At 56.6% G+C, this 23,819-nt stretch overlaps 1 protein-coding gene across 1 annotated transcript in view; it reads right to left on the bottom strand.

Annotated features, from left to right (window-relative positions):
- CACNA1E (calcium voltage-gated channel subunit alpha1 E) overlaps positions 1–17,363 on the bottom strand; it is a 92,669-nt gene extending 75,306 nt beyond the window's left edge. The window contains exons 1-3 of the mRNA XM_041478901.1: positions 17,098–17,363; positions 8,683–8,788; positions 8,139–8,278 (exon numbers count right to left, since the gene is read on the bottom strand). Of these exons, the coding sequence (XP_041334835.1) occupies positions 8,139–8,278; positions 8,683–8,788; positions 17,098–17,363 (512 nt within the window). The remainder of the gene's footprint in view (positions 1–8,138; positions 8,279–8,682; positions 8,789–17,097) is intronic.
- Positions 17,364–23,819: the final 6,456 nt, after the last annotated feature.

Genomic DNA, 23,819 nt, shown 5'->3' with positions numbered 1-23,819 from the left:
GTGGCTGGAAGTTACACACATCTCCTCTCCTGGATAGCCAGGCTTCACTGGTAGCACGGTTAATTATAAATCCAATGCTACAAACACACCGTGCTGCTTTGGGCTTCAGTATACCTCACCTGGCAATTGTTTATTAACCCTCCAACTATGCCTTTTATTTTTTTTTTTTTAATATATAGACTCTTATCAGCCAGAACTTTCTGAATTCAGGTTTCTCACAGCTCCTGAGATGGGACTTGGGCTGTGACAGACCTTTGTGCTGCCACAGGGCAGCAGCCCTGGTATCTGTAGAACAATTTAAACCCTTTTTGATCACTTACAATATCCACGTCTGATGTGCTAATAATTATTCTTTATTTTTAGGCAAGGACCCAAACTAAAATTACATCTCACCATCCAAGTTATTTGAAAAAAGCTGCCAGATTTAGGCTATAAAAATCCCAATGATCTCATGCTTTTCATCATATGTACTGGAGGAAAAAAAGAAGGGGAAAAAAAAAAAGTGAAGGCGTTTTTATAGGTCACCCAGGCAAAGGGGTTAGTTTTACTTCAGAGGAAAGGGGGAAGAGAGACTTCAGGTGGAGAAAAGAGCAGAGGGGAGCTTTTGGAAGGATGCAAATGAGAGAGGAGGCAGGATGGGAAATATATGCTAATCCCCCGAAGTATAATTGAATAGTGAGCAATCACCAGCAGACAAAAACACTCTTTCAGGAGAGGAAAAAAATAATAATCCATCGCTTTGTGTTTGCAACCAGGATGATTATTTGATTTTATTTATTTGGAGGCTCCGGGGAGGAGGGCGAGCTCCCGCTGGGGCCGCCACACCTGCGGGCTCTGGGGCTCGGCAGAGCCGGGCTCAGCAGAGCCGGGCTCAGCCCCCGGCGCAGCCCCAGCTCGCAGCAGCTGAGCAGAGCACACGCCCTCGCCTCCAGCTGAAGACCTGCACCTTTAGATCTCTTCCCGCAGGGGTCAAAAGAAGGGAAAAAAAACCAAAAAAAAAACCCCAAGAATAATCTCATTTTAAAGGATTCCTGCTCTTTGGGACCGTGAAGAATAAAGCACGAGTGGTGCTCGACAGCGGTGCCCACAAAACATCAACGCTGAATTCGGGCAGCATCCCACTCGACAGCAGCCAGCGTGGCCCCTGTGCATTGCTGGGCTCCCATGCCTATCAACATCCCATCCCATCCCATCCCATCCCATCCCATCCCATCCCATCCCCATCATCATCCCATCCCCAGCTCTCAGCCCTAAGGAACAGCACACACAGCTCAGAGCTTCACATCAGAGACTCCAAGCAAAGGCTGAACCTCAAATTATCAGATTGACCCTCGATTCATCCCCCCGACCCCAAAGTGAGCCCCCCTGAAGCATTCCCCTCGGGGAGCGCTGCTGAAGCTCGCACAGACACACTGTCCCAGCAAAGGGTGTGCTGGGTGGGGAGAGGCATAGGCTGAGACAGACTAATCTCAGCCCAAAATCTGGGGCAGGCAGGGTGCTGGCTGGCATGCAAATTAATATTTATAATTAAGTGGAAAGGCCCCTGAAGGCTTGCACTACCACCTGACTCTATGAGGGAGACTAGTTCATAATTAATACACTGGTCAAAGGGCTCACAGAAAGTGAGTTACCTGATGAACTCACCCCATTCCTGCCCTGTTTGGGGCTGAATCAAGGGGGTGAATCCATCCCTGCCCTCTCTGCAGGCAGCATCACATGCAGCAGGATGTTCTCACATTTCTTTGGTGCCACCCTGGCTCGAGGCAGGGCCGGCAGGGTCAGGTCACGCACTCTGAGGATGCCACAGCAGAGCACAGCCTTGGGGACACCAAGGGACAGGGACACCAGGGCCAAGTCCCGCCCTTGGCACAGTTCAGAGCAGCGTCAAAGCCTCCACCACCCTGGCTCGCTCTTTCTGGGTTTCGGGGCTGTGACCCAGGTGGATTGAGCTGCTGCACAGCTCCTGCTCCTGCCCCTCCCAGCAGCTTGGAGAGGTCTGGATGGGCACAAGTGACTCCCTGAGCGGTGTGATGAGGCTGAAGGACAAAATCTGCCTTTATCAGCCTTTGATCTGGGGGCTGAGATGATCCCCCAAGGCCACCCCTTCCCGGAGAAGCCCCCAGGATTTGGGGCATGAAGGAGCATCTCCTGTCCTGCACCCTGCAGGTTGGCCGAACATCTCCCTCCTGCCTCCATCCCCACGCTGCCTCTCAGCAGATACAGGATTTGCTGATAAAACTGCGTTTGCACACACAGGAGCTGGTGGAAACCTAAAGCCACTGACAGCAGAGAGGAGAGCTGGCCCCACAGGAGAAGCAGAGATCGGGAAGGGCCGATCACAGCAGGGCCTGTCTGAGCTCGTGCCAAAGGAGGGGTAGGAGGCCCCAGAGCAGCCAGCTGTGTGAGCCCACCTTCTCACCGAGGATGAGGAGGAAACAACCCCCTTTCCTCAGGCCATGCCCCCCACCCCATCTCCCAGAGCAGTGCACTGACTGTGCAAAGAAGGCTTTACCCCCAGAGGACAGTGAGGGCATCCCCCCAGAGCAGGAGCTCTGCCGGGGTGTTGGGGTGCAGCAGGAGCCCCTGGGGACCACAGGGGTGCCTGGCAGGGGAGGCAGTGCCCCCAGGGACCAGCAGCCACGTGGGAGGGACTGACTCACTCTGCGGCTTCAGGAAACCAGCGGGTGGGGAAGGATGGAGCCGGGATCGCGTGAGCGGCACGCAGGCTGGATCCTGCGCTGGGGAAGGGGGTGCCTGGCTCCCCCAGAGCCAGAGCCAGAGCTCTGCCTGCCCAGGTGATGCCTCAGGTTTGAGCTTTTGTATTTTCCAGATTCTGTGCTGCTTTAGTGTGTGGGTCTGGGCTTCTTGTTAGGGGAGGGTGAGCTCTCTGCACAGAGCAGGGAGACAAAACAATTCCTGCTCCAGCTGGGGACCAAGGACAAATGATCCAAATCTCAGCCCAAGAGCACAAACACCGTAGGCTGAAGAGAGAAAAACAAGAAGGATGGGACTGCATGGGCTAAAGCTGTAATTGGACAGTTAATTCCAATATGCAAATGGACCAAAACTTATAAAAGTGAGAGACCCCGTGACCAGTTGTCCATTTTGTGACCATTTTGGGTTGTGCTGCCCAAGGTGGTTCCATTGAAGGCTCCTGATAAATCCCTACTTTATTCTTTATCTCCACCTAGTCCCTGTTCTAAGTCAACCTTCACAAGGCATCACAGGGATCTCCACACCCCATCCCCAGCAAGGGGAAGCCTTTTCCCTCACCACCAGCCTGTCCCCTGGCCCAGCCAGGGAAGTGGTGCTGCCCTTTGTGTGAGGTGCTGGTCCCAGGGCTGTGGCATATGGCATATGAATCATTCACCAAGCTGGGAAATTAATTATTCATCCAAACGAAAGACAAAACATTTTGCTAATTGTCCTGAAAGGAAAGAGCTGGGAAAGGGGGCAGGCACCAGGTTGGATACTTCCAACATTCATGAAACAAAAAATAGGAAAGAGGGGGGGAAAAGTCTTGTCTGGTGTGATCAAAGTATTGCTGGGCTTTTGGGCTTGGGGTTGTCTCTTTGCTGCTTTATCCCCATAGCACAGCACTCCTTGCAGCGGCTCAGGCTCCAGCAGGACAGCCACGTCAGGATGCTGCACTCGTGTTCTGGTTCCACACTTGCTCTCCAAACCTCTTACCCACTCGCCCGAGCTTCCTCGCCTGGGTGTGCACTGCACTCCCTGGGTTAGGGAAATGCAGGTGTGGCACTGTGGGAAGAGCCTGTTCCCAGCCCACGTGTGCTCCCACACCTGTGGGGTCAGCACCCCAAACCACCAGGGCATGCAGCACCTCAATATTCCCTGCTGCCAGCGCCTGTTCAAGGATCCCCCTTCCGTCTATGGAACTCTGAGACTGAAAAGAGCATCCAAACACACAGAACTGGGCTTGTGCGAGGTGCACTAAATTCCTGAGGGCAAAACATCCCTGCCTCTCCCACGAGGGAGCTCAGGGGGAACTGTGAAAAGGGAACTTCCCAGGACAGTCATCTCAAAATCCAGGCAGCATCAAAACCAGCAAAACAGCCAAGCTGCCCTCCTCGTCCCTGGGCTCACCTTGCAGCCCTGCAGCACAGCAGGGAACACCTTCCTTGGAATGATTCCATCCTGCTTCCCACCAGCCACAGCAGGAAATCAGGGCACAAACGTGCAGAGGATTTCCCTGGCAGGTCAGAGAGAGAGACCAGGCTCACAGCTGCTGCTTGGATTTTTGGAGAGCCAGGCTTTCCTGCTCTGGCTTTGCTAAGGGTATGGCAGGCAGTGCCAGCAATCCTTCACTCCCGCTTTCCCTTGGCCACGCTCCACCCCACAAAACCCTTTAATGAAAACCACCGTGCCCAAGGGCTTCACAAAAGGCACCCAGGTGTAGAGGGTTATTAAACCCTCCCAAAAACCCTGACAGCAGCGCTTCCTTTTAGTGACCCTGGTGTTTTTATCCAGCTTTTACAGCGGCTGCTTCCCCAGCTGCTGAGCAGAACAACTTCACAAGGGCCTTTTGATTCCCGTTTGGATTTTTTTCCCCATTGTGAGCAGTGTTCCCCCACCCCTTCACCTCTCACGTGTTATTGTATTACTGCTATAAAAAAAATAAAAAAGCCAATGGTGCTTTGATAATGCTCAGGCACCGGAGTGTGTGAAGCACACACCCACCTGGATATTTGCAGAGGGAGTTTAACCCTTCCTGTTCCATCTGGTAGGGTGTAGGACAAAGCAAGCAGATGTAGGGTTCCTGTGCCCTATTCCCAATGGCATCCAGGGAGCTTCTGCTCCAGTTGCTGGTGGCTGAAGCTCTTTCAGCCTCACTTTCTCAGAAGCATCAGTTAAGAGGTCACCAACCTTCCCCTGCCCTTTCTGAGCCATTTCTGAGCCATTCTCCCTTTTGGTCCAGGTCACACTGCATCAAGCAGCTCCCAAATCCAGCCCAAATCAGCACCCAGCTGGCTCTGGTTCTCACAGAGACAAGGTGAGTATCCCCAAACCCCAGGGGAAATGCAGATGTTCCCCTCGCTGGTTTTGCCTCAGAACGAGTAAAGGTATTTTATGCACACTTTCATATAAAATTATTTTTAGCTGGGGGAGAACAGGCTGTTTTTTCAGGCAGCAATGATGATTTGGAAACCACAGGTTACAAAGAGAGCAGGTTTACAAATGTGACTATTAGTTCCTCAGTGGAAGCTTTAGCATCAGGGAGTTTTAGGTGGGTGTTGATTTCCACTGAGATGGAAAAAAAAAAAAAAATGATTTATTGACAGAAGAAGCAAACACCAGTTGAACTCTAGTCAGTGCCATCCACTCCTGCACAAGGTCCCAGGAGGCCACTCATGGGAGAAATCCCTCATTAGGCTTATTTACAGCAGGGAGAGGGTGACAAAAATCCCACTGCTGACAGAAATCCCAGCATGGTGTCTGCAACCATGATGCCACCTGCACTAAGGACCTCTCCCATGAGACACATGACAAAAAATGATTCCACCTGCACTAAGGACCTCTCCCATGAGACACATGACAAAAAATTATTCCACCTGCACTAAGGACCTCTCCCATGAGATACACAGCAAAAAAATAAGTCCAGAAAGGAGCAGTAACACCTGTGTCACAGCTGGAGGGACGAGGGTCAGTGAGTGTGACACTGGCTCCCTCTGGGTCGGATCCTGGGATGGGTCCTGCTCACATGGATGTTTTCTCTGGCCCATCATGGGATGCCATGTATCCAAACCCAGGAAGCACACCCTGAGGCAAGCGCCACCCTGCACTTCTGATCACAACATCCCCTCCACGACAGCCACCACCTTTCAGTAAGCCACAACAAGATCCCCACGGCCACCAAATCTCCATCCAGACACTTTTACATTCGCCAGGCAGAAAGTTGGAGCCGCAGAGGCGATCCCGAAGCTCCGCCGCCCGCCTTACGCAACCGACACAGAACGAGCCGCCAAGTGCAAACCTTCTCCCACAAGCTGTTTGCAAGTCATTTGCCAGCCAAGGATTATTTGCTGCGGGAATTTGCCAATAATTCAGCAGATTAAACAGGCTGAGCGTTTCCTGCATGGGAGGCGCAGCCGTGGCTCCGAGGAACAGCAGATTTGGCAGCACCGCAGGGCAAAGGCAAGAGATGAGCAGTGAGAAGGAGCCCGTGGCCTGGTGCAGCTGATCCCAGTGACCGCAAAGCCAGCCCAGGCTGAAAATCCATGGGTTGCCTCCTCCACCCACCACAATATAGAATTTGCCCCAGCAGGTCGGTGAGGCAGGCAGTGCTGGGGCAAAGCCAGCAGGTGAAGGGGCATTCCTTGGGTTCCACTCTGCTGGGCAAACATCAGGATTCCAGGGCAGGCAGTGGTGGGGAAGCAGACACTGGAGAGCTGCGCCCTGTGACTGGCAGTCCTGGGGGGGATGTGGGTACCTCCTGTCGGGGTGGGCAGCACGGTGCTCGCAGCCCTTCATGGACATTGATTCCCTGGCACGGGGCCCGGCTCAGCGCGGCACCGAGAGGAGCTGGCGAGGCTTCTGCCAGTGAGTAATTGCTGAGCGCTGACTCAGCACCAGCTCGGGTACAGCAGCGAGCCCAGAGCCGTGGGGAGGGCAGCAAGAGGGCCCTGGTGAACCCCTCCTCCCAGCCCAGTGCTGCCCCTTGGCCCACGCCCCAAAGGATGCCCAGGTCAGGATGCAGGTGATGGGAATTTCCCAGCCCCCCGGCTGCTTCACACACACTCAGCCCAGCGAGGCCAAGAGCCCCTCTTGTTGCTACCAGCGTGTGTCCCATGCTGTCCCCAGAGGTGTGAGCACCTGTCCCCAGGGATGTAAGCACCTTTGCCCAGCCCGGGAGCCACAGAACCCTCTCCATGAGTCACTCTGCAGATGTGGGAGAGCAGCAGCCTCCCATGTGAGAGCTGCACCTCCCACAGGCCGCCTGTTTGCTGCCCGTCAGAAGCGTCACCCAGCACCAGCACACCCTCCATTCCCAGGTGACGTGGTCCCACTCCCCAGCAAGGCCATCCAGGTCCCCACTGGACCAAGGGAGTCAAAATGTCCCCAGCCATGCTCTCCTCGAGCCTCCTCCAGTGCACAGTCCCAATCTGCACCCACCACCACACCCCAGCAGAAGCAGGCTCTGCATTCCCCCTCCTCCTCCAAACACCCAACCAGGTGTCACATCCCACATGATGCCACCAGCCTGCAAGCCAAGAGTCAGGACTGTGCAGCAGGAAACTCTGTAGAGACCCCAGGCATCACGCCTCAGTTTCCCAGCCAGCCCTGCAGCTGCTCTGTGGCCAGCAAAGCTCATGGAGCACTCAGACCCCGAGGCTCCAACTGTTTGTACACATCAAACCAGCTCCTCTGAGCATGACATTTCCATCAGCAGGCAAAAAGAAATATTTTTCCTGGCCTCCACAGAGAGAGGGGCCCACGGGGTCACCTTGGATGGGCTTCTGCTCAAGCTGACTTCCAGTGCTGGCTAACACAAGCCCAAATGCCCCTGCCTGTTTCTGTGTCACCAGGACAGCCCAGCACACGGCAAGCAGGACTCAAATCTGGGCCATGTCCCTGGCAGGTGACACCACCAGCAGCACACGTGAAGCTCTGTGTGCTACCACCCCCAGCACCCCTGCTGCACACTGGGATGATGAGCAGCATCACCCGGGAACGTGACCCCACCCAGACCTCATTCCCAAACCTCCAGCACCAGGGCGAGCCTGGAAAGTGCTTGGGAAGGCAAGAGGAGACGAGACTTCCCCCTCCCCATGAGGGTTTGACCAGAATCTCTCCCAGACCACATCCAGTTGCTTATCAGGTCATGCCAGCACCTTGTCCTCACCTTGCCTTGTACTCAGGTGGCTGACAGGCCACCACCAAGTGAGGAAAGCTAGACGTGGTGGCCTCAGAGCCAGCCCTACTGCCCCCACCGGGAACCTCATCCCACCATCACTGCCCACAGCACCTCCAGCACAGGCAACCATCCTCCCCTCCCTCATCAGGACAACAAAACACCAGTGACAACAGCAAACCAGGGGCCTTCCCCATGTCCTGGAGCTTGTGTCCTCACCAAGATGAGCCCCCAAGCCCAAGGCAGCCCACCAGTGGCACCCACTCACCCGCTGAGGACCACGATGAAGTCCATGACGTTCCAGCCGTTGCGCAGGTACGAGCCCTTGTGGAAAACGAAGCCCAGGGCCACGATCTTAATCCCAGCCTCGAAGCAGAAAATCCCAATGAAGTAGGGCTCTGTCTTCTCCTGCCAGAGTGAAATCAGTGACCCAGTGAGAGGGGGAGACTGAGCAAACACAGCACCAGGCATTTCACACTGACCCACCTCCCCCAGACCCATCATCTCCTCTGGGAGCTTTCCCAGCCCTTTCTCAGCCAGCAGCAGCCTCACACATAAACAGAAGATGGCTATGACATGCTCAGGTTGCCCAGTCCTTCCCTACCCATTTTTAAGGGGCTTAAACCTTCCTGAACCCTTTCCATGGAGAAGGAATACATTACAGCAGCCCCAGGAAGGCTGGAGGAGCCAGTCCCAGAGGAAACCTCCCATCCGGCCACCCCAAAATCAGAAGAAATTGCCTAGTAGGACTGGGTGGCTGCCCTTGGCTCAGCCCCCAGCCCAGCAGAGAGGGATGGACACGGGGTACTCACTAATCTCCGTGACATGGGCGTCTTGTCATCCTCGGGGAGGTGCTGCTCCAGGGCCAGCACGATGCAGTTGGCAATGATGGTCGCCAGGATCATGTACTCGAAGGGAGTGGAGGGGAGTTAAGGAGCAGAGAAGAGCTGGGTGACACCCCCAACCCTCCAGCCCACCCTTGGTTTCACCTCTCAGCCACTCCTGCTGCTTTCCCCACAGGAAATCCAGGTGTTGTTTGGAAAAGAGAGGGGTGAGAGCCCCCCAAGGCATTCCTCCCTGCAGACCTGCTGGGCCCCATCACCTCCTCTCCAAGCTCAGGAGACATCTTTGTTGGGATGAAAACTCCCATGGGAGAGATGCTACTTGTGCAAGGAGCCCAGAGGGTGGGCACAAGGTTTGAAGTGGGACAACCAGGCTGGGCTTTGCCTGGAAGAAGGTTTGGCATGGTCCTTGGCAGGTCCAGGGAGGCTCTCCCTGGCATGGCACACTGCTGGCCAGGGCTGGCATGTCCCTGTTTTCCTGCTCTTTTCCACCACCCATCAGCAGGAGATGGGGCTCAGAAAGGGGAGGTGCCACAAGGTATGGGCAGCCCTTGTCCTAAAACATCCCCACAGGATGCACCTGCACAGCCTGAGGAGGATGGAGCATCCCTTGGAAGTCCTGGGGATCTGACCTGGGTCAGTCCACCTTGCGCCCTTGCCAAGCACCCTGTGGGCAGCAGGATGAGCCCAGGTGGCACTGGGAGCTGCAGAGCACTTGGCTGAGCACTCCCAGCTCCAGGCACTGGTGGCACCTGGCTCTGAGCTTCAGCTCAGGCAGGATGGAAACTCCCTGTGGAGATATCCCAGCTCAGCCACACCCCAGCAAGACCCCGAGGGGCAGCAGCACCTGGTCAATAGGACCTGGTTGGACCCTTATGAGCAATCCTAAATCCTACATCCACAACTAGGTCTTACACAACCCTTCTCCAGCAGCCACCCTGAGAAGTGGCAGCAGGGCTGGTGTCTGAGGAGCTGAGGAAGGAAAGGGCAGGTTGATGCCCTGGAAAGCACCCCAAACTCAGCTTCCTCCTGCCTTTTGATTCATGGGATTGAGCGAGGGACACGGAGCTCTCTCCTGCCTGGCCCAGGGCCGAGCTCTGAAAACAAAGCACTTCCAAATGACAGGATGGCCATATCTTTCCAACTTCCCATCCATCTTTCCCAATTCTCCACAATAAAAGCCCCATTGTCCTCAATAACTGAATGTGGAGCGATACAGCAGCAGGCAGCACACCCCTGATTCTGCTCCCTCCTTGCCAAAACAGCTCTATTACTGTCACCACTGGCACCAGCAGCCACCCAGGGAGAGGACTGCCACCTTCCCTTGTGGAAGTGGGATGTGATCCCAGCTGGGATGGACCTGCCCATGAAGGAATCATCCACACTCCCACCATCCCAAGGTGGCTAAGCCCTTCCCCACCACACCACGCTTGTCCATACACAACACCCTCAGGCTGACATATTTCAGGAAGGAGGTGTCCAACACCCATCCCATCAGCTCTGGGAAAAGGGGTGATCTTCTTTTCCAACCTCATCTTTTGGCCACTAACTACAGTGAAATGCTTTCAACCAGTGGCCCTGAGCCCACAGGCAAGAGAAGAGACCTCAGTGCGAGCCATGAGCATGGGAAAAGGGAAAGCATGAAGTGACCCCAGCCCAGTGACGCTGGGCACGCTGGCACGGTAGGAGCAGGGATGGGCACAGAAACAGGTCCCCAGAGAGACAGCCAGGAGAGGCAGCCAGAGAGAGCCTGTGGGAGCTGGGATGTATTTAACCCAGGCAGGAAGAAGAGCCAGGAAAGATGCATCCAAGGCATTTAAAAAGCCACTCAGTGAAATTAATGGTTGCTACGTTAGAGGCAAACCCAAAGGGAGAGGCTGCAGAGCTCCCTGCTGCTGGCTCAGACCTCGCTGCCAGCCAGGCACGGGGCAGGAGCAGCTCCCTGTGCTTGGGGAGGGGGGCCAGACTCCAAAAGTTTTCCTCTGAGGCTCAACACAAGTGAATATTTCCCTGCATGGCTCCAGCAAAGTCCTCTCCCTGCATCCCACCTCTGGCGGCCCGCTCCAGCCGACCGCGACCGCGGCGCTTGGCCCTGCGCCACCAGCCTATTTGGGATCTTTTTGTATCATTTTCCTGAAAGTCTGCGAGCAATTAGCACCGGCTTAAGAGACAAACAGCGTGTTAGTGGGGCGGGGCAGCAGCTCCCCAGGCACCAGGCACATTTGCCTAGATGAGAAGTGCGGGAGCAGCGCGGAGTGTCCGTCTGTCCGCCCTGGCGCAGCCCAGCATCCCGCACTGCTCCCTGTTCCCGTGGGAGAGACACCCAGGTGGGAAAAACCCAACTGCAGCAGCGTGGGAGCCCAGCTCAGAAGGGCCTGGGGGGCTCAGGAGCACCTGGCCACAACATCTGGTTGAAAGCACGAGGTCAAGGCACATCTGTCACACCCTGCACAGGACCACGCTCCTGCTGCACCTCCAGCAGGTGGGGGAACAGATCTCACCAAGTCAAGGAATGAGTTGGGAGGGACCTTAAAGACCATCTCATTCCCACCTCTCATGGGCAGGGATGCTTCCCACTATGCCAGGGTGCTCAGAGCCCTGTCCAACCTGGCTGAGCCTAAAAGGGCAATCGCTCCCCGAAGCACTGACCTAAGCATGAGGTCACTGCCAAAAGTGATTCCCCAAACCCCACTGGCCCAGCTCCAGGAGCTGAGCCTGGGTTATCACATCCAGAGCTGTGTGAGACATCAACCCCATGGAAACCGGCCCTCATAGCTCCAGCTGTGCCAGGTTTTGAGTTCCAAGAGGAAAAGAACCTCCCAAGGGACAGCAGGAACATCTGGCTGAACTGAGGGATATTTTACCCCCGCTCTTTACTTCTGCCAAGCCAAGCATCCTCCCAGTCGGGGCCACTGGACAACCCTCTATCAGTGCTTTGTTTTCTCCCACATCAGATGAAGAACTACAAAACCTCTCAGCCACCCAAAATGCAGAGTAGCCCTCGCCTCCCTCCAGGCCAAGTAATGAGAGCCCATCTCCCTCCAGCCTTCTCTTCCTCCTCCTCTTCCGTCTGGCTTCTCCTGGAGGATCATTAGGGAGCCGATAAAAATAGGTTTTCTTATTGATTTATCTCCTTTACCCAATGCTCTCTCCCCTGCACCGTTGACTTGTTTCCTTAGCAACTGGGCTGATCCCTGTGCACGCCACACCTGCAGCTCCACGCTTCCCTCCCGGTGCCTTTGAGGTGGGGACAGTGACCCCAGGCCATGGGGGCATCCCCCAGACCACCTGGAGCAGGGCTAACCCCATGCCTGGAGCTGGAGCTCCTTGGTGGGTCCGTCAGGAAGATCTTCCAGCTGTGACCTTCCTCTTCACCTTCCTCGCCAGCCAGAAGCCCAAACCAGCCCAGCCAGAGCACCCACCTGGCTAAGGCAGGGAGTGAGCCCAGCTCCAGCCCCTGGAGGGGTTTATGGTGCTGGGTTTATGGGTTTATGGTGCTGGGTTTATGGTGCTGAGTTTACATCAAGAAATCTCAGCAGGAGGCTGGGTACAAGATAAATCCCTCCTCATATGCAGGCAAGGACAGGAGCTATGGAGAGATCCCCTCCATCCCATCCCTTCCCAGTCCCTTCTCTCCACTCCTGGGCAGGCAGGTGGGGAAGGAGCAGAGGAGCCAGAGGAATGAGGCCTTGGGGAATCCTACCTTCCAGTGCCACCAAAAGAGCAGGAGCAACTTAAGCCCTGTCCATGCCTGCATCATCCAGGTTTTCCAACATCTAGAAAGTCATGTCCCACCTCTCCCCACACCTCTCTGGGGACCTGCTGCTCCGAGGGGCTTGCCCTGCTCCGAGATGTCAGGGAGAAAAAGCCTCAGTTCCTACACCTGTGGACTTCATCTTGCTGGTCCCAATCCCAGCACTGCTGCCTGTCCCACACAGACATGGCACAACAGGACCAAAGATCCACATCTTCAGCACCCACCCTTAGGATGCCCCAGTCCTCCTTCTCTCAGCTCCACACCCCAGCAGGAAAGAGCACCTTCTCTCCAAGGCTGTTTTCACAAAATCACAGAGTGGTTTGGGTTGGAAGGGCATTAAAGTCACCTGGTTCCAATCCCCTGCCACAGGCAGGGACACCTTCCACTAGACCAGGTTTCTCAGAGCCCCATCCCATTAGACCTTGAACAATTCCAGGGAGTCCACAACCCCCTCTGGGCAAGTGAGGTTTTTGGTTTCCAAGAAAAAAATGAAAGTGCCAAGTAGAGCAAAGTCTGTGAGTGGCCCTAATTCAACTCTGGGATTCCCCATCCCCACAGTACCTCCCTGGCTTGTCCCTGAGGACACAAGGGATTTCCCTCCACTGATAAGACCATCCAGAGAGCTGTGGCCCCTCCTGGCTCTCTCTGTCCCTGTGTCCTGCCACCCAGTGCTCCCAGCCCATCCATGCTGGAGGGGGATTGACAGAAAACAACATCCAGACCCCAAATCCTCCCACTTGGAACACGAGCCAGCTGCTGTGTGCCTGCTACACAGAGGCTCAGGAGAGTGAACACAGATTGCGCTTGTGTCCTGGAGGATCCAGCCTGCCTCAATCCCACTGCACGGACACAGGAGACCACCGTCCCTCTCTGCAGTCACAGCTTTTATGGCTCCAAAAGGCAGTGGTGTGGTTTCCATCAAGGGTTAAACCGAAGGCAGTGACAGCCAGGAGTCCAACGGGGCAGAGCTGCCCACACTGCTGCCGCTCCCGTAGGGATGCAGGATGCAGGATGTGGGATGCCTGCCTGCCACGTGCAAACAGCTCCATGGAGAAGCGTCTCCTTCTCCCCCACCTCACCCTGGAAATCAAATCTCTCTCCTCTCCTCCTCCTTTTTTTTTTTTTTTTTTAAACAAAAAAGGACCACATCATGTGATTTTCCTGCCTTAACATCAGTTTTTTAACTTTGGTTGCCACAGCAACAGGATGCAACTTGGCATCACCATGACAACAGCTGCCTCTGTTTAAATTCACCATCTGACAGGCAGCCTCGCTCTCCCCGGCTGTCAAAAAGATGGACCTGCCATTACACCTACTCGCCCCTCCCAAAAAAAAACCTTCTAAAATCTGATGAATGGAGGGCACAGAAAACAGGCTGGGAGCAGGGGGAGGGGGAAATGCTCTTGGGGAGGGCAAGGATGGAGCTGCCCAAGGACGGCACGACATGGCGCAGGCTCTTCCCTTGGGAAGGCGAGACCTGCTGGAATTTTGGCTGGGGAAAAGCCAAGGTGCAGGAGGTGCTTAGCCAGGTGGGGTGTGACATCACCAGGGTCCCCAAGGGGCACTGCCCACGCAGCACCAGGTCACAGGGAGAGTCATGGTGAGCAAAACAGCTCAGCCACTCACGGGTGTGCTTCCCATGGAGCAAAATCCTCCTGACTGTTGGGATGGGGCTCTGAGGGCACTCCAGCTGCTCCAGGCCAGCCCAACACCAGATTTGGCACCCAAAGGGGACGAGATAGGTGAAATCCCTCAGCACAGGGAACATGGACACCCTCTTCCCCTGCCACACTGGGGGTAGGTGCAGTGGACAGCCTGCAGCCAGAAGCTGTCCTTGGGGACACAGCCAGAGCCACACAATGTCATCTGGCCTTCCTGGGGCGGGAGAGGGATCTTATCCAGGTCAAATGTGATTAAGCGGATGAGGAACGGAGCAGATATAGATGAGCTGCAGCCCATCTCGTATACTAACTGAATTGGAGCCTTCCAGGCAGCCAAACAAATGAAATCAGGGTGAAAGGCCTGGCCATCAGCAGGAGGAGAGCAGGCAAGAGGACAAGGCTGCGTTTCCCAAGGAGAAGAGAAGGAGATGTTCCCTACAGCCGAAACAGCAGCTGCCCCGTGGTTTGGGCAGGACCACTTTTAAAAGAGCAGCTCCAGTGGAGGTTTCCAGTGAGCTTTCCAGCGAGGAACTCGGCAAAGGCTTGCCTCCCGTGGAGCTGCATCCCAATCCCAGTTGCTCGTATTTCTCCTCCTTCTCCTCCATGCATCATCCCTATTTACACTGGGAAGCCAAACTGCAGAGGCTGCTGGTTATAATTACACAGTTACCCAGCAGATATCCAGGCCTGAATCACCAGATATTTTTAGCCCTATTACCTAGTCAACCAGAGCTGGATGAAGAAGAGCCTCCACTCGGCCCTGAGCTCCTCTCCAGCCCCTTTGGCTTTCCTCAGTGCTGTGCCCACCCTGACCCACAGCACCAGGACTGGCCCATCTCCCTCCCAGGGCCAGCAGCTCCTACTGACCATGGCCAAGATCCAACGCTCTCCTCCCCAAAATGCCCTCGCCCAGGAGCGATGCCATGGGCTCCAGGCCAGGCAGCTGAGGTGCTCACATGGTTTTCCTGGCCCTACCAAAGGCACCAGCTGCCTGTGCCAGGCTACAACTACAAGGATGGGAAGAACTGGCCAGGCCAGCCTGACCAAACTCATCATCAAAAGGCCTTGCCCATTCCCAAACCCTCAAAACTCCAGTGGTGCAGAGAAACATCCAGGGTGGATGCGTTTTTCTGGGAAAGAGATGGCAGCGGGGCGGGGGATAGGCAGGAACACTGAGCTCCCGCGCCTGGAGCACGCCTGTTCCCAGCACTCACATGGGAATATGTCACTTACTTCTGGAAAAAAAAAAACCACAAAATGAGCCCATCTCCCTCATGCATTGCAAATTCCAGGGGAGAATAATGCTGGGGAGTTCTGTTCATGTGGTGGTGGTGGTGGAGCTCCAGTCTCTAGGAGACAGCGGCTGCCTGGAGATGAGACATCACGCCGGCACGGGACCCCAGCCCACGCCGCGAGTGCCGGGCCGGTGGCAGCACCCCAGCTCCTTCTGGCTCCCAACAAAAGCTGGAGGGGAGAGAGCCCTCCCACACCGTGCTGGAAAAGCACATGAATAATTTGGCATATTCTGGAAAAGCAGGCAGCCAGCCTGGCCGCTGCCCTGCAGGGCTCTGCGCTGAGCCGCCACGGCCCCGAGCTCGCCACCGCACCGGCGCTCCTGCACCCACCCACCCCGTGGGCGCTGCCAGGAGGGGCAGATCTGGGGATGCCAAGGGGAATTCAGCCCCTCCAAGCCGTCCCTTCACGCCCAGGTCACCCCCTGGAGCCTGGAGATGTCACAGCTCCCCAGGCAGGACCGGTTCCTGCTTGGCAGAGGCTTGACCTGACGTGTCGGAGCTGCAAAGGGACAATTCCCCAGCCATGATCTGCAGGGAGGGTGACCTGTCCTGCATCCCTGGGCATCACCAGAGGCTTTCCCCCGAGGTACCTGTTGCACCAACCCAAGGCATTGCTGCCTGGCACCAGGGAAAGCTCTCCCGTGCCCACCAGAGGAGCCAGGAACTCCACCAACAAGTTGCAGGGAGAGAAAGCGGCAGCAGCAGGAGCTGCATGGAATCACTGCTGCAGAACACGGCATGGGGAGGCTCCTACAGCCACAGCGTGGCCACGCTGAAGTTTTCAGGCTCAGATCCTCCGTGGGGGCAAAGCCCTGGAGGTATCTCGGGGCACTGAGCCCAGGCTGGTGTGGAGCTGAGGGCTGTGGTGCTGGGCAGCAGCCAAGGCGCTCGGGGGCACCCACAGGGAGGGTGGGAGGAGAGAGAGGTGCGTGGGGACGTATGAAAGGATGGAGGAACAGGGCAAGGAGTGGGAGAGATCTGCACCCTCCACCCTGCGCTAGGAGAGGGGTCCCTGGGATAAAATCGTGGCTCCCCCTGTCAGCCTCCCCAAAAAAAAAGGCCACGGGGCAGAGCCAGAGGCTTCCAACATCCTTCCCTCTGCCGCAGGGAGGGGGCAGCCAGTTCCCAGAGCCACCATGGGGGGCCGGGGGCTGCAGGGCGAGGACGGCTGTGCCCCTGCCAGGCACGATCTGCAGCAAAGAGGGCACACACAGGAGGGACAGAGCCACCACCCAGCAGGGACTGGAGATCCATGGGGCTGCCAGGCGGCTCAGGGTGGGGTGGGGTGACAAAACTCCACAAGGCATCGAGGCACAGAGAAAAGGCCACTACCTCCCACCTCCCCAGGCACACACACAGAGCATCCCAAAGCACGCAGGGATCAGAGCACCCGTCCCTATTAGCACGGGGAGCTAATAAATCCAAGCCTCGGGAGGGGCTGGGGGACTCCCGGGAGGGGGGAGAAAGGGCTCAGCTCCTGTCAGGAGCAGGCAGGGAGCCGAGGACAGGAGGGGGAGCAGCAACAGGGAGAGGAGAGCATCCCCAGGGGCCGGGGCACCCCTCTCGGCACACCTTACCTGCCCGAGAGTGCCACACACACGTGTCCTGGGCAGCCACCGAGGCAAATCCGGGCAGCACAGCTGGGGGCTCCCGGGGGCTGCAGAAAGGATATGGCCAGTCGATGAGCTTCTTGGCGTATTTCCTGACTATGTTCTCTTCCCCAAAGAGGAAGAGCGATCTGTTGACGGTGAAGCAGTTCTGCCGGACGGGGATGGGGTTGTACAGAGCCATAGTCCGGGCTCTCTGCGCTTTGGTTTGCTTGAAGGCTCCCGGGCTCCCTCCCGCAGGGGCAGGAGCTCCTTGCCGGCTCCGGTTCTGGTCGGAGCCCCCATCTCCGGAGCCCAGCCTGCCGGCCACTGCCTCCCCAAAGCGAGCCATCCTGGAAGAAAACACACAGGTGAGCCAAAGCAGCAGCACCGAGGCGGCGGGGTGGGGGGAGGGTGGGAGAGAAGAGGGAGGGGGTTGCGGGGCGCAGTCCCAACCACAGCCCCCTCCTCCTCGCCGGGTGATGCTCAGCTCCGTCTCTCCTCCATCCCCCCGGGGGAGCGGGGACCCGCGTGGAGGAGAGGCGGCAGCGTGCGGCACCGGCTCGGCACGGGGGGCAGCCGAGCCTCCGGCCCCCCAGAACGGCCACCCGGGCAGCGGGGCGGGCAGCGAGCCCTCCTCCTCCTCCTCCTCCTCCTCCTCCTCCTCCGTGCCCAGCGGAGGCCGCAGCCGCTCAGTCCCTAAGCGCCTTCCCCCTCGAAGCGAGGGTTTAAAGCCAGCCACATCCTCCCCATGGCTGTGCCCGAGAGCCCAAAGCAGCCCCTCTGACCCCCCCAGCCCCGCCGCAAGGCGAGCAGAGAGCTCGGCAAGGGCAGGGAGCCGAGTCCTTGCGGCCACCCCGCGGCAAAGGAAGCCACAATTGGGAACAGCACCCAGCGCAGCAGCCGCGGCCGGGGGAACAGGTTGCAGCGTGGTCCAGCCTAGTTGGAGCCAAGAGTCCAACTCCTTCCTCCCGACTCCATCTTCAGCATCCTGCGGGAGCCCGGCCGCCCATCTGCCGGCTCGCAGGGGCAGCGGGCAGGGTTGGAGGGCTGAGCCCCCGGGCGGGCACCTGCGGCGGGCAGGGATGCCCAGCCCTTCGCTGCCAGGGCAGGAGCACGCTTCCTGCAGCGGCGGCGGCGGCGGCTTCCCGCAGGAGCCGGGCCACAAAATTAAAGGCTGCCGCGCCTCTGCAGCTCGAGGACAGCTCGCTTTAATGAAGTCAGTGGCAACACAGGCGCACACCAGCGCGCACACACGCGCAACACGCCCGGCTCGCTCCCTCGCTCCATCCAGCGCGTTCTTTTGGCAAGCACGGGAGCTGCCGCAAAGGAAAATCAGAGGCGAGGGGTGGGTCTGAAGGGAACAAAGGCAATGGGGAAGCCCCCACCCTGCCAGGAGCGCTCACACACTCCCCCCCCCCGCCCTGGCTGCAGAGGGCTTTCCAGCACACGGGTGCTCCTAGGTGAGTGGCTAAATTGGGGAGAAGGGGGGGGGGCTCCCCTCCCTGCATCTCCCCCAGCCCACCTCCGCCCGCAGCGAGCATCTCTCTGTGGCCACACGCATCACACTCCCTCCATCCCCGGGACACTTCGGGGCTGCCGGAGCCGCCCGAGGGCAGCGGGTGCCCGGGGAGTGCCCTCCTGCTCCCTCGCATACAGATGAGCCTCCACGCCTCGGTGTTTTCCTCCTTTTGACACACGATGCTGTCTGGAAGGAACAGCGGCTCATCCAAGAGGTGTAAACAGCCCGGGCTGGATGTGCCCCTGCAGGGGTGGGGGGTGACCCTGCTCCCCCCCTCCAGGCACCCCACTGAGGGCAGGGGAGTGGGGACGCTGCTGGTGCTGCAGCCACGCGTGTGCCAAGGTCACCCGGGGTCCCCTGGGGCTGTGCTGGGCCGTGTCTCGGTGTGGGGGCTGCCTGCCCACCCACTCACCTTTGGGGAACCCACCCTGCCCTCCTGTCACACACAGGGTACCCCCAGACCCCCAGGGACATCCCCAAGTCCCCTTGGCACAGCAGGGCACAGCACACAACACACCCTGCGAGCAGCTCACACGCAGGGTCCCCCACCCCTCCTGCTGAACCCCGAGGCCACAGAGCTCCCCAGGGCCTGTGACACTCCCCACCTGCATTTCCCACAGCCATGGCTCCAGCCAGCAGCACAAGACACCCCATGTCCCTGTCATGCTCTTCCCTCGTCCACCCCAGCAACAACCTGCTCTGCAAACACAGTGCCCTGTCCCTCACACCTGCTGGGGGGCAGCCAGGACTGCTTGAGGCATTTACATTTTAATAAATAAATAAATAAACCAATCAAGACCCTAATCACATAAATCATTGACTCATTTGGGCCAGGGCTTCTCCCTCTGTGCAGCCTGGCAACACCTGACCAGGGACTTCCCCACCATGCAGGCTGAGAGTGGCTGAAGGGCCCCAGCGTTTGTTTTTTGGCCCAGGCTGTCATGGGTGCACTGCCAGGAGCCCTTGGGCTGGCTGGGTGAGAAAGAGGAAGGGCCAGATCCTCCTCAGCAAGACAACACAGGAGTGTTTGCAAAAGGGGCTGTGGGATCACTGCCCCAACCTCAGCCAGGCACCGAGAGCCCACCAGCTCTCCGTGACACCCAGCCCTTCTTCCAATGATCTTTATAACCCAGCTCTCTCCTTCCAATGATCTTTATAACCCAACTCTCTCCTTCCAATGATCTTTAAAACCAAAGTGGGTTATCTGGGGGGTTTTCAAAAAGCCCCTGGTCGCCTCCCTACCACCCTGCAGCACAGAGTGGAGCAGAGGTCCTCAGATCCCTCCCGAAACACTTCCCAGGTCACCAGCCAGCCAGAGTGACCCTGGCTTTTCATTCTACTAACATCAGGAAAGGAGATGGCCACAGCAGCTATAGATAATTACAGTCCCTTCGATCCAGCCCAGGCAAGACACTGCCCTGAACGAACCAATTATTATTTGGGGCTCACCCCACCTCCTCCTCCTCCTCTTCTTCGTCCCCCCCACCACCAACGCTGCTCTTGCCACCTCTGAGCCCTTTGAGGCACTGTGAATTAAGCCCGAGGCTGGGCTGATTGCCAGGAGCAGATCCTCAGTGGTGCAGAGCTCCTGCTCCTGCTGCCCCCAGCCCTCTCCCATCCCTGCCTGCACAGCAAGGCCTCACCCAGCCAAAATTCAGCTCTGTGTGGTACCCAGGGCTCGAGGAGGATGGGGAGGGCTGCCACTGCATCCCCTGCCTGGCTCAGAGCAAGGGCTGAGGGGGAGGAAGGCAGCCTTCCTCCTCCATTCCCTGAAAGCAGGGATGCAGCCCTTACCTGGACACTTCTGCAGGGGCTCTGGGCTGTCCCTTGAACCCAGAGCTGGCTCTCACCTCTGCTCTACACTCACTGCTGCAGAGCAGAGCTCAGGATAACCCTGCTGGGAGCCTCTCTCCTGCTCACACAGTGCTAAAGGATGGGATATTTATGAGAAAGCAGCTCCTTAAGAGAAGACTGAGAGCCAAAAGGAAATAAAAAAAAGAAGTCTCTGGCTATGCCAAGAGATGCAGGCTCTGTTTCCCAGGATGTTTATTGCCATCCTCATCTTGACCCTCACCCAGCACGCTGGGATTTGTGAGTCAGGGAGGAGTGTGGCTGATGCCCACATGATTCAACATGGCACAGGGATTCGGAGCCAGCTCTGTGGGGCTGTTTGGGTTCTTGTCAGGGGAGGAAACATGAGAAGACAGGGAACAGCAGGTGCCAGGACAGGAAGGCGCTGGGGATGCGCTGGGTTTTTACGGAGACAGGCTAACCCTCCTCCGGTCTCCAGCAAGCTCCGAGGGGCAGCAGTGAGGGAGCTGAGGGGGGGCTCAGCCTGGAGAAAAGGAGGCCCAGGGGAGACCTTCTTGCTCCTGAAAGGAGGCTGCAGCAAGGTGAGGGCTGGCCTCTTCTGCCGGGCAACAAGTGACAGGAAAGGGGAAACAGCTTCCAGTCACAGCAGGGGATGTTCAGGCTGGATTTTAGGGAAGGTGCCTCCTCCAAAAGCGCTGTCTAACCCTGGAGCTGGCAGCCCAGGGAAGTGCTGGAGTCACCAAGCCCAGGAGGATTTGAAAGACACGCACGTGTGGCACTTGGGGACACGGCTGAGCGGCGGCCTCGGCAGCGCGGGGTGAATGGCTGGACGCGATGAGTTCAAAAACCTAAATCATCCCACCGTTCTGTGATCCTCACACCAACACTGCCATTCTATCCCCTCCTTGCTCTTCCCGCACCTCTCCCGCCAGCCCAGCACGGCCGGGCGCGGCGGGGACACGGCGCTGTCCCCTCCCGGGACCCCGAGCCGCGGTGTCACATCGCCGCCTCCCGAGCGCGGCCGCCGCTCCGGCATTGCCATCTAGTGGCAGCTGTCCCCTCGCTGTCCCCTGCCAGGCCGCCCGGGCTGGGCTCCCCCGGCAGGGCCCTTCCCCAGGGATGCTCGGATGGGATGCGAAGCCCCCGAGCAGTTCCCGCATCCCTCTGTGCGGCCATCGGAGCGCCAAGGAATCTCCTGTCCGTGCACTGCTGGGCACAGGCACCCCAAAAAAAAACCAAAACTAAACTAAACCAAACCAAAACAAACAAACAAAAAAAAAACCCCACCAAAACAAAAAAAACAACAACAAAAAAAACTTAAAAAAAACAAAACACACAAAAGAAAAAAAACCCACAAAAAAATCCCCACCAAAACAAAAAACAACAAAAAAACCTAAAAAACAAAACACACCAAAAAACCCACAAAAAAAAAAGCCAACAAAAAAAATCCCTCCAAAGCAACAACGAAAAAAAAAATCCCAAAAAGCAAAACACAAAAAAAAACAACAAAAAACCCCAAAAAACAAGACAAAAAAACCCCCACAAAAAATAACAACAAAAAAGACAATAAAAAGAAAAAAAAAAAAACACAAAGAAAATCAAACAGAAAAAAACCCCCAAAAAAAAACAAAAAAAAAAAAAAGAAAAGAAAAACACCAAAAAACCCACAACCAAACCAACCAAAAACACCCCAAACAAAAAAAACCAAGCAAACAAACAAAAAAGCAAACAAACAAACCCCAGGAAAAAGCCTCCTCTGTCAAGCCCCAGGCTGCTCAGACAGCCAGAGCTGCTCCTCAGCTTGGGGGGAGCACCAGGCAGGGAAGAAGTCCCTGAGGAAAAGCTGAGAGTTTGGGGTTGTTCAGCCTGGAGAAGGTTCCAGGGAGAGTTTAGAGCCCCTTCCAGTGCCTAAAGGGATTCATGGGAGCTGGAGAAGGGCTTGGACAAGGGTCTGGAGTGACAGGAAAAGGGGGAATGGCTTCACACTGACAGAGGGCAGGGTGAAATGGGATATTGGGAAGAAATTCTTGGCTGTGAGGATGGGCACAGGGTGCCCAGAGAAGCTGTGGCTGCCTCATCCCTGGAAATGCTCAAGGCAGGTTGGACGGGGCTTGGAATAACCTGGTCTAGGGGAAGGTGTCCCTGCCCATGGCAGAGGGGTTGGAGCAAATGGTCTTTAAGGTGCCCTCAATCCTAGACATTCCATAATTCTAATACAGGGCCTGGAGAAGGAGGACAGGCTCCCCTTCCATGAATGATATTCCCAGGAGATGTGATGGACTGCACTCATCTTAGAAAGTGGCTTTTGGCATCCTGATTTATTTTTTTAAATATGGCTGTGCTGAGATGAAAAAAATAAAATTAGGGGGGGAAAAAAAAATCAAATGAGAACCATCTCCAGTATGCTCTGGCCAAATTTCAAATTGGGACTGAGTAGCTGTGACTCAGAAGGGTGTTTATAACCATGCAGGAATGCAAGGTTTTTTTCCAGGAACAGTTTCATTACCTGCTGGATTAGAAGGAGGATGAGGATGCAAAGGAGAAGTCCTGCTGAGCCCAGCACCTCTGCAGCAGCAGGGACACAGAATCCCTGGGCTGGAGCACACCAGCCTGTGTCTGGTGCTCCTCTGTGCAGATGTTGGCAGCTGTGGCACAGGCCAGGATAGCCCTGATGGCATTTCTTGTGCCAGCAAAGCCCTGCAGAGGCTCTGCAGCACCTCGGAGCAAGGCAGCTCTCAGCAAAGCAGGGAAAGAGGTTCCTCTCTGCCACCTGCTCCCTCTTCCTTCCAACAGCCCCAGCAGGACGTGCCTTCTCCAGCCCTGACAGAGGTGGGCACCACCATCCTCACAACCACCAGACGTTCCCAAGACCAATCCAAAGAGCCGGAATTCTCTGGGATTTATCCACTAAGGGGTCAGAGGGCTGGGAGAGAAGGGAGAGGCAGCAAATCTCACACCAGGCTGTGAATTCTGCACTCCCTCACCTGCCCTGGGCTGCTCTGGGTGTCACACAGCAGCTGTGGCAGGAGAACCTGGACGTGTGGGGCTGGAAGTGGAATTATCTGCCATAAAACATCCCCAGGCTCACAGACACTGCTGCTTTAATCACCAGGACCCACAAGTCCAGTCTTGGCAACTTCCAAATCAACGGGAAAACAATCTTGTAAAGCTCTCTTTTGCTGGGATAAGGGGATTATTCTCTGGGAAAGGAGATTTTGGTGGCTGTATCTCCCCCCGGACAAGCTTTTGCAGCTGATGGAGACACAGAAGAAGCAGTGCCAGAACAGCTCTCGCCCAGGCTCCCCCCTGCAGCCCTTCCCAAGACCCCAGCTGCAGCACACCTTGCATTTCCACCCTTTTCCTGACCTCTCTGCAAGTGTCTGCCTGAGACAATCCAGCCCAGAGCATCTCTGGTCCCACCTCTTAAAATGCCTGCCAGTTCTCAGCTGCTGAACAAAACACAACACAACACAC

Source organism: Pyrgilauda ruficollis, unplaced genomic scaffold (genome assembly GCF_017590135.1).
Source record: "Pyrgilauda ruficollis isolate IOZ18807 unplaced genomic scaffold, ASM1759013v1 scaffold47, whole genome shotgun sequence".
NCBI lineage: Eukaryota > Metazoa > Chordata > Aves > Passeriformes > Passeridae > Pyrgilauda > Pyrgilauda ruficollis.
This window is presented reverse-complemented; position numbering and strand designations above follow the sequence as displayed.